The sequence below is a fragment of the Rhineura floridana genome, chromosome 4, assembly GCF_030035675.1.
Source record: "Rhineura floridana isolate rRhiFlo1 chromosome 4, rRhiFlo1.hap2, whole genome shotgun sequence".
Classification (NCBI taxonomy): Eukaryota; Metazoa; Chordata; class Lepidosauria; order Squamata; family Rhineuridae; genus Rhineura; species Rhineura floridana.
This window is the reverse complement of record NC_084483.1, coordinates 147909241-147927380: the sequence shown is the minus strand read 5'-3', so window position 1 is coordinate 147927380 and position 18140 is coordinate 147909241. Positions and strand designations below refer to the sequence as shown.

Below are 18140 nucleotides of genomic sequence, written 5' to 3'. Positions count from 1 at the left end.
CATCAGTATGCTGATGACATGCAGCTCTATTTCTCCTTTTCATCCTCTTCAGGTGAGGCTGTCAATGTGCTGAACCGGTGCCTGGCTGTGACAATAGACTGGATGAGGGCTAATAAACTGAGGCTCAATCCAGACAAGACTGAGATGCTGCTAGTGGGTTGTTCTTCTGACCAGATGGTGTATGTCCAACCTGTCCTGGATGGGGTTGCACTCCCCCTGAAAGAGCAGGTTCGTAGCTTGGGGGTTCTCCTAGAATCATCTCTGTCACTTGAGGCTCAGGTAGCCTCGGTGGCACGGAGTGCCTTCTACCAACTTCGGTTGGTGCCCCAACTACGTCCTTATCTGGGCAGGGATAACCTGGCCTCAGTTGTCCATGCTGTGGTAACCTCCAAATTAGATTACTGCAATGCACTCTACGTGGGGCTGCCTTTGAAGACGGTTTGGAAACTGCAGCTTGTGCAAAATGCAGTGGCCAGATTGGTAACAGGGACCAGATGGTCCGAAGATATAAAACTGATTCTGGCCCACTTGCACTGGCTGCCTGTATGTTTCTGAGCTCAATTCAAAGTGCTGGTTTTGACCTATAAAGCCTTACATGGCTTGGGACCACAATACCTGATGGAACGCCTCTCCCAATACAAACCCACCCATACACTACATTCAAGATCAAAGGCCCTCCTCCGGGTGCCTACTCCATGGGAAGCTGGGAGTGTGGCAACAACATGGCCTTCTCGGTGGTGGCCCCCAAATTATGGAATGATGTGGCTGACGAGGTGTGCCTGGCGCCAACACTGTTACCCTTTCGGCACCAGGTCAAGACTTTCCTCTTCTCCCAGGCATTTTAGCATGTGTTTTATACTGTTTACATTTTTTAATTGTGTTTTAAATTGTTTTTATAAGATCTGTTTTAAATTGTGTTTGTTTTAATGTTTTTAGTTACTGTAAACCGCCCAGAGAGCTTCGGCTATGGGGCGGTATACAAGTATAATAAAATTAAAAAATAATTTTATTTCAGGAGGCCTTTGTACCATGAATGCTGTTCTAATGTTTTACTTTCTGATGTTTTAATCTGTGTTTTAAATATTGTAGTTTGTATTTTTATTTTCTCTGTCAGCCGCTTTGAGACATGTGATGAAAAGTGGCATATACATTTTTTAAAATAAATTTTAAAAATAGTTAACCAGATCCCAAAACAAGCTCTGAATGGAAGGTACCTCAGTACATTCCCGGGGGGGGGACGGGACGGGACGACAGGATGTTTACCATGAACTTTGCAAGCAGTGGAAGCTAGTGGCTCCAATGTCAGTGAGGCAGTGAATCCCCTCTTGTTTTTCCCTGAACTTTCAAGGAGCTGTCCAAGGTACTTCTAGCCTTAGATCCCAGTATCTCGGGTCTGCACATGTGTATTCCTGTGCCAATGAAAGAGAAGTAATGGTGTAGAAAGTGCTTCTGTACCACACGACCCTTCAGCATCTCGAATGGCTCCTTGAAAGTTCAGACTAAAACCCAGAGTGGATTTATTACCCCACTGCATTGAGCAGGGTGTTGGACTCGAGGCTCCTTCCATCTCTGCTATTCTATGATTCTATGAGCCACCATCTCCACTGCTTGCAGGTGTACATTCTGATCTACCGACACATAAAGTGAAAGTTGCACAACTAAGAAACAGTATTTTACTCTGGACCAAAGCTTGGAAAAGTTACTTTTTTGAACTACAACTCCCATCAGCCCCAGCCAGCATGGCCACTGGATTCGGCTGATGGGAGTTGTAGTTCAAAAAAGTAACTTTTCCAAGCTCTGCTCTGGACTGAATTTAGGAATATAGGAAGGTGCCTTATATCAATCAGATAGTTGGTCCATCTAGCTCGGTATCAGCTACAATAGGGATGGGGAACTGGTTGTAAGAGAACATCCAGATGGCTCAAGCATTACTCCATTGAACACAATCAATTTGCCCATGAGGTGAGGGAAAGGAGTGCTTCTGGCTCAGACTAACAAGCCCAGAGACACCTAGATGACACATATTGTAGAAACCTCCCTCGACTGAAGGAGGGCTTACCCAGATTGGCAGGAGAGGTAACGGGCTTCCTGAATGTTGCGCTTGGCTCTTGGCGTTGTAGACCTGTGCAATTTGTCAAAAGGATCAACTTTAATATACAGAGGTGTAATCTTAGTGTCGAAAACGTATCTGAAACTGTCTTTCTCTAGAACAGAGATAGACAACCTCTCTATCTGTCTAAACGTAACTTATGAGGTCCTTGGCCTAATTCCAAAGGACTGCTGCAGGTGATCAGTTCAAGCTTCTGGTATGAGTGATCTTCCCCCTCCCCCAGCAGCCTGTTTTTTTGGTTGTGGTGATGGGAACAGAGAGCACTAGAGATAGAAGGGGCATCAGAAAGAAAGGGGGGGAAAGGGGACCCTCGTCCACTTCTGCCTCTGTCATGTTGACATGTGGCTCCACACAGAAACCCCCGCCCCAAGAATGGGACCCTCCATAAAACAAAACAAAAAAAGACTGCCACTCCTACTTTGGAAGGAAGACAGGTAAATTACATTTGAAAAGAGTGAGAAAGAAAGTGAAACAGGATGTGGGTTAGCTACAAAGGGAATATGTATATTTCCCCCAAAGGAGAGGTCCTGTGTGACCCTTGGGACCCCTACCGTCTTATTCTGATTAAAATAGTTATTTATGCCAGGCTTGAGTTCGTGGCTGGGTGCACAGAATTCTTCATATATGCTGCATTGATTTCTATTTGGGAACTGAGCACACTCAGTACTTGTTGAGGCTGGAGAACGGGGCCTTCTCCAGGTGATCTGTTTATTGAGCATCCATCCTGATTTGTCTGCACAATGCTTACACAGAGGTTAGATTATATCTGGTTTTTATTTATTATTTTATTTACTATTTATTTATTATTTGATTTATAGCCTGCCCTTCCTCCCAGGAGGAGCCCAGGGTATTTTACTGAGCATTTGTTCTGATTTGTTTGTGGGGAGGTTTTACAACAATGAGATTTTATCTGGATTTGCCTGGGAGGTATTTATACATCTCTCTGTTAGGTATCAGTTTACCCCACACTTTTCAATGTATTTTCCCATCACTTTCCTAACTGCAAAAAGTATGTTCCTTTTTTTAAAAAAGTGGGCTTTGTTGCACTAGGGCTTTGCGCTTTGCAACTTGGACAGTCCCACTGACACAGGAGCCACCATTCTCCACTGGGTATATTCCCTGGTATGTTCTTGGATCCCTCCTGCAAAATACTGACAATCTGGAGGCACTCTTCAAAGACCTGAAGGCAGTTTGAAAGCGGGAGTGATGCTTGTATCATGTACATTCATCCCACTTTCACCTCTGGTAAACAGTTTTTGTAGGTTTTACACTGTATGATCAGAAGATAAAGCAAGACAAAACAATTTATACATGTATACCACAGGATGACATGCTTCCTAGTGCCCCCTCATTGCTGAACTTCTGCTGTCTAGTGAAAATGAGTTTTTTATTTTAAGTCATTTCTGATTCTATAATTAGTTTTCAACTGATTTTATTATACAGCCATGAAAGTGGCTGTAAACTATAGCCAGCATGGATTTTTCACCTTTGGCCACATTAAATTGAAAATACCCACCATGCTGTTCTGCTGCTTCCCATAAGTTCATTTCAAAACAAAATCTTACAAAAACATATCGTCCTGCACTCAAAAACACTTGCTTAACAACCCTCTAGGTTTTTATGGCAATACACAAAACACTCAGAGAGAATCTATGGTTCAAAGTGTAAAACAAGAGGGAAAAAATCCAGACCCCTGTTGGACATTTTTTCTGTCAGTGTTCTCATAATTTGTTGAAATTAATTAAAAATTAGCCATGTTCACAGAGTACCTGTAATCCTATTACTGATCTTGCCCCATATTCCGACCTTCATCTTCTACAGTTTAAAAGTTAAAAAATGGCATAGCTGATTTGTAATTAATTTAAGAAATTTAAGATTGGAGTTTATGATAGTGCAGGCATGCTCAGTAAGAACCAAAAACTAAAAGCCAGACTAGCAGCTGTTTGGCTTGGCTAATCAGGTGGCCACACCCATGCCAGAAATTTATTTTACTTTAGACAGTCATGGTTTCCCCCAAAGAATCCTGGGAAGTGTAGTTCGTGATGGGTGTTGTGTGTGAAGAGAGTTGTTGGGAGACTCCTGTTCCCCTGACAGCTCCAGTGGCCAGAATGGTTTAACAGTCAGCTCCTCTTCCCAGAGATATCTGGTGATTGCAGCTCTATGAGGGGAACTCTCAGCACCCTTCACAAACTATACTTCCCGGAGTTATTTGGGGGAAGCCATAACTGTTTAAAGTGGAACAAAGGCCTAATGTGGATGTGGCCAGGGACAGCTTTGGTTTAAATTTGGGTGGGAGACTACATGTGTCTGCTGTAGAATAAAAAGGTGAGGGAAACCCCCAAAATAACAATACTATTAAGCATGTTTTCCTTTTGGAAAGGAAAGGGGCTTTTCCTCTGCCTAGTGCCCCTCCCTCCTCCTCCCTCCTATCCCCTCCCTCCTGACCCTCTCTTTCCCTTCTTTCCCCCTCCCATCCCTTCCTCTGATCCTGAACATTTACAGCTTCCAATGCTATCATAATGTCACACAGAAGTCAACTGATGTCTCCTGAGCTTAGGTCACCATCTATAAATAATTTAATCAGGTCAGTCCTGTTTACTTTATTAGAACTCCTCTGGTGATGTAAATGGGTTATGGATTTTAGCTCACACCATACTTTGGGTTAAGTAGTTTGAGGTTTGCAACAACTGGAAGTCCATAACTTTAGAAGATAATTAGCAGACCACTACAAAAATGCCGCAAAATCAGAAAGGGTGCAATCCAGCCAAATATTTCTATTTTAAGCCCCACTGATTTCACTGGAAGAGTTAAGCATGTGCTCAAATTCTTAACTTCGTGTCATTTGTGCCGAGCACTTTTTATGCATATTTTCTAAGAACTAAAGTGTAGGTAACTCAGATAAACTTACAAACTTAAGTAAACAAGCTTAAGAGTGGGTTCTGGATTTTACTTTGTATTACAGAAAACATTTTAGAAAAAAAGTCATATGAAGGACTTACCTGTACTAGGTCGAGCAACATTTCTGTTACTTGCATAGCTGGAAGTGCCTCTGAATGCTTTAAAAACATTTTACTGGTCAATATAAAAACTTGAATATGAATTAAAATTAGAAAATCTGATCAGTTAAAACTAAACTTCATTTAAATGAAGAAAATCTATTTCCATTAAAGGTGGGACATACCTTGATTCTGGGTTCTTCCCTGTAAAGCCTGAACCTGCCCTAAAGTATGCATTAAAATAAAAAAAATATTATTTGCAGTTCTCAAAACTATTGTAATAGCACGTTGCTTTTTTAAAAAAGTGTAAATTTTATAGCTGTTGAAGTTAAACATTCTTGTCCTAATCCTTAAAATTAGTTGTTAACATTTTTATATAGAATTTAAAAATCAATAATTATAGTTTAAATTTAGATTTTTTTAAAATGAAGATTATATAGCAGGAATGGAGAACCTGTAGCCCTCCAGATGTTGTTGGATTCCAACTCCCATCAGTCCCAACCAGCATAGCCAATGGTCAGGGATGATGGGACCTATAGTTCAACAGCATCTGGAGGGCCATAGGCTCCCATCATATAGAGACTTAAGGTCTCGTCAAACCATGAATTTAAATTAGTTTGCCAGTCATTGTTTCTTTCCAGGGAAGCCTGGGAACTGTAGTTCTGTGGGGTGAATGGAAGGTGTTTCTAACAAAGAACATTTGGCACCTCACCAGGCTACAATTCCCAGGATTCTTTGCAGGATAATGTGATTCTTATAGTGCAATCCTATGCATTTCTACTTAGAAGTAAGTCCTATAGAGCTCAATGCATCTCACTCCCCTGTATATAGTGTACATAGGATTAAAGCCTTGCAGCAAAATCTTATCCATGTTTATTCAGAAGTTGTACTGAATGAATTGTATTGAACATAGCACTAAGGAGATCATTTGCCTCTGTGAAAACAGGATGCTGGACTAGATGAGCCACTGGCCTGAGGCTCTTCTTAGGTTTTTATGTTCTTATTGTTCTGTCAGTGAGACAATTTCTGCTTGCCTGACAGAACAATCTCCTCTCTCTTCCCCCTGTACACTGTTCTGGGGGATTTTCTGACCCTCCAGAGCAGATTTGGGGAGCGCACTGGGGGCACACAGGGGGTGCATGGGAGGAGGAGAGGGGAAAGTCCTGTTGAGCTCATGGGAATCCTTGCGTTGGCTTCCACTAGCACAATGAATTAGTTGAATACAGCCTATAGTGTTCAATAGGCTTACTCCCAGGTAAGTGTGCATATGAATGCAACCTTAAAGTGATATAAAACCTATATAAATTTGTGATGTTGCTATGCACTCAGTGGTAACAGCTTAACTTTTAACTGGCCATTTATGCCTAATGATATACGTCATAATGATCCAAAGGGGCACTATCTGGAACCACTCTTTTTTTTTTTGAGATGTAACATTTAGAGATCTCCACAGCAAACCTCCCCAAAGCTCCCCTTAATGAAAAACAAACAAGAGGTGTGGTGCAAAGACTACCTGAAGAGGGTTTATGTCCACCTGCTATTTCCCTGTCATTTTTAACATGTCCCCCACCAACACAGCCCTAAAGCAGCTATCTGTCACCAGGTACCCTCCAGGTGTTGTTTGACTACAACTCCCATCAGCCCCAGCAATTATGGACTGGGTTGCTCTCGTGGTTATAAACTGAGGAAAGTTTAAAATGCAGTCACTGAGGGAGCTGTTGTTGAAAGAGAAACTCTTTAGAAATTATTAGTTATTACATTTATATCCCTCCTTTCCTTCAAGGAGTGTAAGGCAACTTATTTGGTGTTTCTTTTTATCCTCACAACAGGTTTGTGAGGACGATTAGGCTGAGAGGCAGTGACTGGCTTCACAGTTTAGTGGAGATTTGAACCTGGATCCCTCCAGACCTAGTCAGACATTCTGGCCTAGGTGTACTCTCCAGATATTGCTGGACTGCAGCTCTCATCATCCCTGACCATTGGAGCATTGCCCTTAGTGACATCTAAAGAGGGATTTCCTATTTATCTGTCCCTTGCATACAGTTATATATATGCATATGAGCAACCCACACATCTCTTTAAAACAGGGCTGGGGGGTAAAATGTGGCCCTTCAAGAATGCCCCCTCACAGACCACACCCATCACCAGCCCTGCTTTGTGCCCTCCTGTGATAATGCCTGTTGCTCATTTATTTATTTATTTATTATCATCATTTTTACCCCGCCCTTTTCCCAAAACTGGAACTCACGGCGGCTTCCAGATAAAAGCACACATATAATTAAAAACATACAAAAGTCTAGATTATCTGAATGGAGGGTGTGTGGGTGTGGGTGGGGATAGAAAACTCTGACTTTTGTGTGGCTGGAATGTAGCCTATTGTATAACGGTAAGAGACACATCTGTTGTTCTGCCCATTTTTGCTGATGGTCCTGTCCACTATTGGCATGCAGCCCTGGGAGGTTGCAAATGAGGGAAGGCAACCCTCAGGCTGAAAAAGGTTCCCCGCCTCTGTATTAAACATTTCTAACCAATAAAATATACATTTTAAAATTAGATTGTTTGTTAAGTACACAGAAATGGGACTTAAAGGGAAGATTTGTTCATTGGCTTCCTAGCCAATAGATGCCATGTTACATATCCTGCCATTTTCCCCCACAGCCTTTGTGCAGCACTTTTCCTAAGCATTTAACCAGGGCTGTAAACCATATCCTGAATGATACTCTATTATATTTCTAGTTTGCCCAGAAACACCTCACAGGACTTATTCACCCAAGCAAAACTGAAATGTAATTTGGAAAAGCAACCATAAGCCAGTCAAAACACTCAGTGGTTGGGCACTCAAGTTATATCTGGTCACCACTGCTGCTTTAATGAATCTCCTTCGCCTTTTATAAAACACAAGTAACTGAAGTAACTGAAATGGAAATGGACTGCCTTCAAGTTGATCCTGACTTATGGCAACCCTATGAATAGGGATTTCATGGTAAGTGGCATTCAGAGGGGGTTTACTACCATTGCCTCCCTCTGAGGCTAGGCTTCCCCAGCTGGCTACAGCCTCCTCAGCTTGCCACAGCTGCACAAGCCAGACCCTTCCTTGTCTGCAACTGCCAGCGGGGGGGCAACTGGGCTCCCTGGACTATGCAGCTTGCCCACGGCTGCACAGGGGGCAGAGCACGTAACCCCTGAGCCACTCATTGTGGGGGTGATCTTTAGCTGGCCCTTGACACCCAGGAGACACAAGCAGGGATTTGAACTCACAGACTGGACTCCCAGCCAGGGTTTCCTGAAAGGGATCAATAGGATGACCATTTAAAGATATTCCAGTACTATGTAGTCAGACGCAAGCCAACTGATTTCGACAAGCTGTGTAGGATTGCAGCCTTGGTGTAACAATGCACTGTCTCTGTACTTACTTGATGCTACAGCTGCTACTGAGGAGTAAGCTGGATGGACATTGCTAGAACCTAAGGACAAACCAGAGAATCTCTTACTACAGAGATGCCAAATGCACAGAAAAGCCAGTATGTAGAACAGGGGACGAGGCGATGGAAAACACATGGCCGAAAGCACAGGGCTCTTTGCAGATTACGATCCTTCCTTAAATGGTAAGAGCAGAATTACTGGGATAAACACAGGAAAAATGGCAACTCTCTGTCAAGTAGTTCTTCTCTGCCACCATGATAGCTAGTGAAATTTACCCCTGCCCTGCTAATATTATGCTGAATGACCCTATCCCACAGCAGCATTTAATGCTGTAAAGCAGCAGTGGAGTGATAAATAGAATGGTGACTGAAATATATTATGATGAGGAGGCCACACAGAGGATGCACAAAGAAGAACAACTCTAATACAAATGGTTTATGGCCAGGGAGGAGGAACATGCAGCAGACTGCTACCTGTAGCATAGAACAAAAACTAAAAGTACAGTGGCTGAGAGCTGACAGAGATAGCTCCTGATATGGCAAGGCAGGAAGGCCAATACAGTACAGCAAGATCAAACAAGGCCAGGTTTTAATATGCATCACTGAGTGGGAGAATTCAGCATCAAGCTGCCATTCTTAATGACAGGCCTGTGTTCATCATGAGGTCAAATTCTGCCCTCAGCACGTGTAAAGGCAAGCCATTGTGAAACTGAAATTTGTATACAAATGGTTGGATCAAGAACTGTCCTCAGCAGAGTTCCACTAACACTGGAGGTAGGGGGAAGCAATTTTTGTTGATTGTCCTTTACCCTGCAGTCTCCTGTGCCTCCTGAAAAGCAGCTCTGGAAGATGGAAAAGTAATGAAACCAGCAATTGTGGTGTGACAGAGCAGGTGGAACCAACAGATCTTTGGTTTCCTCCTCATTGTGTGAGGCCTGAATGCCTTGAAGAAGGCTATAGAACAGAGGTGGAGAATTGGATCCAGTTGAAGGGACGGATCCAGAAGTGACCAACCCTTTGGGGACCACTTTGACAAGCAGGTATGGCTGTCCACCTGTCAACCACATGATGCCACATGACATCAGGTGGTCATAAATTCAATCTCTGGCTGCAAAAAAAAAATTGGGAGCGCTCTTGCAGCCATGGCTCAGATTCAAAAAGAATTCACACTGCAGCTGCAAAAATTCTTTCGCAGCCTCATCTTAAATTTGAAAGAATTTGAATTCAAACTGTGGCTTGAGTGCACTCCCAGTTTTTCCTTTTGAATTCAACTTGTCCTACACCTGATGTCATATGGCATCAGGTGCTGGACAGGTGGTATGGGGCAGTCCAATTAGGTTCACAGGCTGGAGATTGCTCACCGCTGCTGTAGAACAAACATAACCCCTGCCTTTCTACTCACCTATATCCCTGACCTTGTGCATCGCAACTGGAGGCTTTGTAGCTACAACAGTAGTCGTTTGGGTGGTGATTGCTGTAGTGACGGTGGTTGGGATCATGGTTGGTTTTGGAGTTGTACTGACAAATGCTGTTGTCATGACAGGGGCTTTTGTGGTTGTAAATGCACCTTGTGTGGCCAATAATGGAGCTCCAGTTGTCCGATATTCTTTCCGTAATGAAGCTCCTATATTAGTATTTAAATACACTGTATTAATATAAAAGAAAAGGTGATATGCTATATGTAGAAATACATAACTATACCCTTATACCCATATGCTATATGCCACGTAAAGTGACTCCTTAAGTTCTCAGCAAATGCATTTAGCAAACACACACACACACACGGACACTACTGCATCCATGTTTCATAACATTTCTTATTTATTTATTATTTGATTTATATCCCACCCTTCCTCCCGGCAGGAGCCCAAGGCAGCATAAAGCCCTGATCCGCCTCTTGTCATGGCATCAAGTCATGTGTAACAACTGATGGTCCAGGAAGGTTGTGCATCTCCATCTAAAGGCAGATCAATGGGCTCTGGGTGAGCATTAAGCTACAGATATAAATGGCATCTGCATTTGTTATGGCATGCTGGAGGCTACTAGTCTGCATAGATCTGCTTTGCTGGTTGAATCAGAGGAAAACTGCGTCACAACATACACACATATATAGAAGAATACACCACTCTCACACACATACACTCCAGCAAAAAATCCATTACTTGCCTTTAACAGGTGTGCTTTTGGAAGATGAATATTCAAGAGTCGATGGGTAGTGCACACCTTTTTTGGGTTTGCCCTCTATAGAGAAAAATCAAACACGAAAAGCCGTATAAGAGAGAACATATGATCTTGCAATAAAGCAAACACATATTTTAAGCTGATAAATAAATATCACACATTTACTGAAGCATGAGATACACATATTTAGCATAATAAAGGTATTCTTAAATCAGCCTTCAAGTGATGCAACCTTTGCACTTTTCCCTAGGGCTTTTAATTATTCACTACAAGATCTACAGTACAACCTGCTCTGTGACACAAAAGAAAATGTGGGTGGCCTTGTTGTTATGTGCCTTCAAGACGATGATGACTTATGGCAACCCTATGAATCAGTGACCTCCAGTAGCATCTGTCATGAACCACCCTTTTCAGATCTTGTAAGTTCAGGACTGTGACTTCCTTCATGGAATCAATCCCTCTCTTGCTTGGTCTTCCTCTTTTTCTACTCCCTTCTGTTTTTCCCAGCATTATTGTATTTTATAGTGAATCATATCTTCTCATGATGTATCCAAAGTATGATAACCTCAGTTTCATCATTTTAGTTTCTAGTGAAAGTTCTGGCTTAATTTGTGGTAACACCCAATTATTTCACTTTTTCACAGTCCATGGTATGTGTAAAGCTCTCCTTGAACACTGCATTTCAAATGAGTTGATTTTTCTCTTATCCATTTTTTTCACTGTCCAACTTTCACATCCATACACAGAGATCAGGAATACCATGGTCTGAATTATCCTGACTTTAGTGTTCAGTGATACATCTTTGCATTTGAGGACCTTTTCTAGTTCTCTCATAGCTGCCCTTGCCAGTCCTAGCCTTCTGATTTCTTGACTATTGTCTCCATTTTGGTTAAGGACTGTGTCAAGGTATTGATAATCCTTGACTAGCTTAGTGTCCCCATTGTCAACTTTTGTTGTTGTTATGTGCCTTCAGATTACGATTTATGGCGACCTTATGAATCAGTGACCTCCAGTAGCATCTGTCATGAACCCCTCTGTTCAGATCTTGTAACTTCAGGTCTGTGGCTTCCTTTATCGAATCAATCCATCTCTTGTTTGGCCTTCCTCTTTGCTTACCCCCTTCTGTTTTTCCCAACATTATTGTCTTTTCTAGTGAATCATGTCTTCTTCTTATGTGTTCATAGTATGATAACCTCAGTTTCATCATTTTAGCTTCTAGTGACAGTTCTGGTTTCATTTGTTCTAACACTCAATTATTTGTCTTTCTCGCAGTCCATGGTATGCGCAAAGTTCTCCTCCAACACCACATTTCAAATGAGTTGATTTTTCTCTTATCTGCTTTTTTCACTGTCCAACTTTCACATCCATACATAGAGATCGGGAATACCATGGTGTGAATCACCCTGACTTCTGTGTTCAGTGATACATCTTTGCATTTGAGGACCTTTTCTAGTTCTCTCATAGCTGCTCTCCCCAGTCCTAGCCTTCTTCTGATTTCTTGACTATTGTCTCCATTTTGGTTAATGACTGTGCTGAGGTATTGATAATCCTTGATACGTTCAATGTCCTCATTGTCAACTGTAAAGTTACATAAATCTGTTGTCATTACTTTAGTCTTCTTGACATTCAGCTGTAGTCCTACTTTTGTGCTTTCCTCTTTAACTTTCATCAGCATTCGTTTCAAATCATTACTGGTTTCTGCTAAGAATATGGTATCATCTGCATATCTTAAATTATTTATATTTCTCCGTCCAATATTCACACCTCCTTCATCTTGGTCCAATCCTGCTTTCCGTATGATATGTTCTGCGTACAGATTAAACAAACAGGGTGATAAAATACAACCCTGTCTCACACTTTCCGATGGGGAACCAATTGGTTTCTCCATATTCTGTCCTTACAGTAGCCTCTTGTGCAGAGTATAGGTTGCACATCAGGACAATCAGATGCTGTGGCACCTCCATTTCTTTTAAAGCATTCCATAGTTTTTCATGATCTACACAGTCAAAGGCTTTGCGGTAATCTATAAAGCACAGTGTTTTCTTCTGAAATTCCTTGCTCCGTTCCATTATCCAACGTATGTTTGCGATATGATCTCTGGTACCTCTTCCCTTTCTAAATCCAGCTTGGACATCTGACATTTCTCGCTCCATATATGGCAAGAGCCTTTGTTGTAGAATCTTGAGCATTACTTTACTTGCATGGGATATTAAGGCAATAGTTTGATGCATTCTCTGGGATCCCCTTTCTTTGGAAGACACTTCCAGTCTGTGGGCCATTGTTTAGTTTTCCATATTTCTTGTCAGATTTTTGTCAAAATTTGGACAGATTCAGTCTCAGTAGCTTGTAGCAACTCTATTGATATGCCATCTATTCCTGGTTATTTGTTTCTTCCAAGAAGTTTAAGAGCAGCTTTCACCTCACATTCTAAAATTTCTGGTTCTTCATCGTATGGTTCCTCCGTGAATGAATCTGTCATCCTTGCATCTCTTTTATAGAGTTCTTCAGTGTATTGCTTCCACCTTCCTTTTATTTCATGTCGGTCAGTCAGTGTGTTCCCCTGTTGATTAGTCAACATCCCTACTCGTGGTTTAAATTTCCCTTTCATTTCTCTAATCTTTTGGAATAGGATTCTTGTTCTCATTTTGTTGTCCTTTTCTATTTCTATACAATAACTATTGTAATAGTTTTCTTTGTCCCTACGTACTAGTCATTATATAGTTGCATTTAGGATTCTGGCCAGTGGTCACTAGCGGGGTGCGGGGAGTGTGGACCGCACCCGGGTGATACCATGAGGGGGGTGACACCCAGACCCGCCCTGTCATGGGGCAGGGTGCCCGTGCCGTTGCCCGGCAAAGGAGCTGAGAAGCGCTCCGGGTCAGTGTCGGAGCAGCCAACTCCTCCTTGGAGGCAGGCAGGCGGGCGGGCGAGACCGGGAGCAGTGTCGGCAGGGCGAGGGAGGCGCGCCGGCATTCCCAGGCCTGCTTCTCCGGCTGGGTGCCCCTCCGGTGCGTGCCCTCCCAAGGGCATGGGTGGCTGGCCTTGTGTGCATGCTCAGCAGGACATTTGGGGGCTCGTCAAGGAGTGACACCAACCCTAGTGATGCCACTGGTTCTGACCCTGTTTCTGTCTTCTTCTGCTTTTGCTTTCCTTCTTTCTTTAACCATTTTAAGAGTTTCTTAGTCATCCATTGAGGTCTTTCTCTCTTTTTAACTAGAAGTATTGTCTTTTTGCATTCTTCCCTGATAATATCTCTGACTTCACTGCATAGTTCTTCGAATTCTCTGTCAACTAAGTTTAAAGCCTCAAACCTGTTCCTTATTTGATCTTTATAGTCTTCTGGGATGTTATTTAAATTGTATTTTGGCATTCTGGTTGCTTTGTTGTTCTTCTTTAGCTTTACTCTGATTTTCGATACGACCAGTTCATGATCTGTACCGCAATCTGCTCCTGGTCTTGTTTTTGCAGAAAGTATGGAACTTCTCCATCTTCTGCTACCAATTATGTAATCAATTTGATTCCTATATTGACCATTTGGTGATGTCCACGTGTACAGTCGTCTTTTCAGTTGCTCAAAAAATGTGTTTGCAAGAAACAAATGATTGGCTTCACATAATTCAGTAAGTCTTTCTCCTACTTCATTTCTGTCTCCTTAGCCCCATTTCCCCACAATTCCTAGTTCTTCCCCATTCTTTACTTTTGCATTCCAGTCTCCCATGATTATCAGCACATTTTGTTTTAGTGTGTGATCCATTTCTTCTTGTACTTTTGCATAAAATCTCTCCAATTCCTCTTCTGCATTTGCCATTGGAGCGTAGACTTGGATGTTGGTTATGTTAATAGGTTTCCCGTTAAATTTCCTTGATATCTCTTGTTCAGACCTTGCGTTACAGCTCCTAATTGCTTTTGCTACATCACTTCTCACTATTAAAGCAACCCCGTTTCTTCTTAATTTCCTGCATAAAATATTTTGTAGTTGCCTGATTGAAAATGTCCCATTCCTGACCATTTTAATTCACTCACGCCAAGTATTGTAATGTTGATACATTCCATTTCTTGCTTGACAATTTCTAACTTTCCCTGGTTCATGCTTCTCACATTCCATGTTCCTATTGTGTTCGTCGTACAACTCTGAACTCTCCTTTCGCATCTGTGCACATCAGCTTCTGGTCTTCCATTTGGCTTTGATCCTGTTGCATCATTAGTCATAGCGTTACTTGTACTTGTCCTTTGTTCTTCCCCAGTAGCTCGTTGAGTGCCTTCTGACCTGGGGGTCTCATCTTCCAGCACTATCTCATGTTGCATTTTGGATACTTTAAAAAAAATGTGCAAAGCAGCTTTAATACTTAGAAATCAGTTCTTTAAGTTACTTTGCCCTTCATGTTTCCTGAGGTTTCCTTGCAAGGATAATTTAATAGCCTGCTAGATCAGTCCAGTGGTCCATCTAGTCCAGCACCCTGTTCTCACAGTGGCCAACCAGATGCCCATGGGAAGCCCGCAAGCAGGACCTGAGTGCAAGAGCACTCTCCCCTCCTGTCTTTCAGCAACTGTTTTTCAGAAGCATATTGCCTCTAACACCCCTGTGTGGTTACCTTTATTTACCCTTATCATTTTCAAATGAGTTCCATTTCATTACAGATCATTTTTAATTCCCACAATTTACAATGATAATAGTGATATAATTCAGTGTGTGTGTACTATGGCATATGGAAGCTACATTTCAGTTCACATTTAAACCACATATGGGGGATTGTGACAGCTATATTCTAGTACAAATTGCAAACCTTTCATTGTGTCATATCATGTCACCTCTGTTGACTTTGCTTCAAAATAAGTTTGAAAAAAATATTTTTAGAAACAGTAAATGCTTTAACATATATAGCAACAAGCAATCATATACCTGCTTGGGGGTAAGTCCAACTATGTTCAAGGAGGCTTACATCTGAGTAAGCATGTATAAAAAGGTAAAGGTGTCCCCACACTTATAGTGCGAGTCGTTTCTGACTCTTAGGGTGATGTCTTGCATGTATAGGAATGCACTATTAAGCTCTTTAATTTCAATGGGCTTAAGTACATACATCTCTAAAATTCAGGCTTTGTGTTAAAACCTGCTAAACATGATGATTAATCATGGACATGGAGAGTGAATTAGATCTGCTTGCCATGTAGTATCTAAAGCAACTTCTGTAAACACAGAATTGTTTTTAAAAAAACAACAGTTGGCAGCATTGTTAGATATGAATTTTTAAAATGGAATACTTTACTTGCTGCATGAAAAACTGAGATAAATCTAATGTCCGTAACTTCCCCAAAACTTCAAGAAATACAAAATCGACAATGTTACTTCAGCAGGAAAGTCTCATCAATCTGAATGTAGTCATTCATTTGCACATAAGCCTGCACATTTCAATAGTCTGAAAGTGAGTACCAGTCAATTTGCATACCTACTGTGCCCATCATTTGAATCCTGTGAACTTGCTTGTGTTCTTCACTCTTCATACTATTCTACTTCCTACTTGGCTGGGTAGCCCTAATTCTTCATTTTCTATGGGTTTTAGTACAGATCCTGATTGGCCAAACTTGCAAATCCCACACTCCTAATTGTTTGTTAAGTGGAAACACTCTATCAATATGCTTTTTGTTTTAAACTGTACAATGCCGCTTTTTTGGCTTATAGACAAATGAGCTCAACTGCAATGGAAGCAGCTCAACTGTTCAAGCTTAGCTTGCATTTCTTTGTAGATGTCACCCACAGATGACTTACTTTAGATTTTGCATTTGCAGTTCCTTTTAACGTTCAATCTTTTTCTGTGCGTTTATCTAATAAAACAACTAGCAGACATATAAATATTGGTGAAATGTTGCATCTCATTAAAAACCAATGGATGTTTTATTACTCAGCACCCCAACAGAAGAATTTATTTTACTTTACAAATGTGAATTTTCAATCAGTAGGCTCAGTTCTACAGCCCAGCTTGCTAAAGTTTGGAGATGCCCATTATTTATCTCTTTAACCTCCTCGATGGAGATCGATCAAGGTTAACCCCCTTGATAGGGCAGAAGGCCAAACCACTTTTTTTTAAAAAAAATATCAAACTTTACTTTTAAACTATATTGGGCATACATTACTTACTTTTTTATTTTTAAAAACAGCTCTTGGGGGGGGGAGCTGAATTTATTCCAAATGAACTCAGCCCAGATTAACCTTGTGTGGCCATAGCAGCACTAAATCATTTACTATATTTATTCATTATAACAATTTCTGGAAAGTTCCAGGGCAAAACCCTAAATTTCTAATGTCAACAATAACAACATTTGCGGCTGTCTGCCTTTCTGAATCTAACACAAGCCCAATTGGTTCTAAAACTGTGGAGTAGGCCCCTCCTGTGCCAGTGAAGAACACTAGAGGGGGGGAGCACAATTTTCCAGGAAAATATAGGTGCTTAATGCAGATGCAGACTACCTCTCCCACTAGACAAGGCCTGAGTAGGTCAAATATCACCTAAGAGGATTTTCAGTGCTGCACATTGGACTTGTGAGGAAACCTGCATCCTCCCCCCTCCCCCACTATCTAGGGTTTCCAATGTTGTTATTCATCACTGTCTTTTCTTTTTCTTTTTCTATTTACATTTCATTTACCTTTAACCTCACTCCCTTACATCCATAGAAGTAACAACAGTGTTTTCATGCGCTCAGCTCAACTCCCTTAAACCCATTGATGATGCACCTTATTATTTGCATGATGGTTTGTTTTTTGCCCAATAGTGGTAAGAGAATTCACATACTGGCAAGTGTGGCTGCAGTTGTTCTTGTTCCCAAGCTGCTGCCTGTGAAGGTAGACCCAACCATATGTGTTTTCTCTCTGTCAATTATTATTCACTGGAATTGGGTTGGCTGTCAAAGTGAGCTTATATCAACCCACCTGGGTAGACAGAAAAGGGTAGAGAATCTTCTTACTCTTACTCATTTCTCAGACCTCTTTCTAAAGTGAAGGACAAATCTATAAAGAAGTTTGGAGCAGCCATGTTGAAAAGTAGGGACAGGGCATTCCAGGCTGGGGGTTGCCGTCCCTGATTGGATATGGATATCTTTGCAGAGGATCCCTAGTCAAGCTTTACCAACAGCACAATCCAAACTATATCTACTCAGAAGTAAGTCCTGTTGAGTTCTATGGAGCTTAGTCCCTTGGTAAGTGTGTTTAGAATTGCATCCTTCAGGGGCATCTATCTTTATTTCTGAGTGCCCCCATCTAACATCTCCATAACACAAGGCTCCTTTCTTCCTACAATGGCCTTCTGGTGACTGGCCTGAGGGCACTTAAACCCTTTTTGCCAGAAGCAAGTAGGCTAGATTAAATGTTCCCTACCAGGCTCCATCCTTTAGCTAAGATTTCTATCTTAATTTCCAATCAGAGAAAAGTTTTTGTTTGAG

At 41.6% G+C, this 18140-nt stretch overlaps 1 protein-coding gene across 1 annotated transcript in view; it reads right to left on the bottom strand.

The window, feature by feature from the left end:
- The window catches only part of VIT (vitrin), a 79628-nt gene that overhangs the window by 19178 nt on the left and 42310 nt on the right, over positions 1-18140 (bottom strand). Inside the window, exon 6 of the mRNA XM_061626408.1 lies at positions 10691-10769. Coding sequence (XP_061482392.1) covers positions 10691-10769 — 79 coding nt within the window. The remainder of the gene's footprint in view (positions 1-10690; positions 10770-18140) is intronic.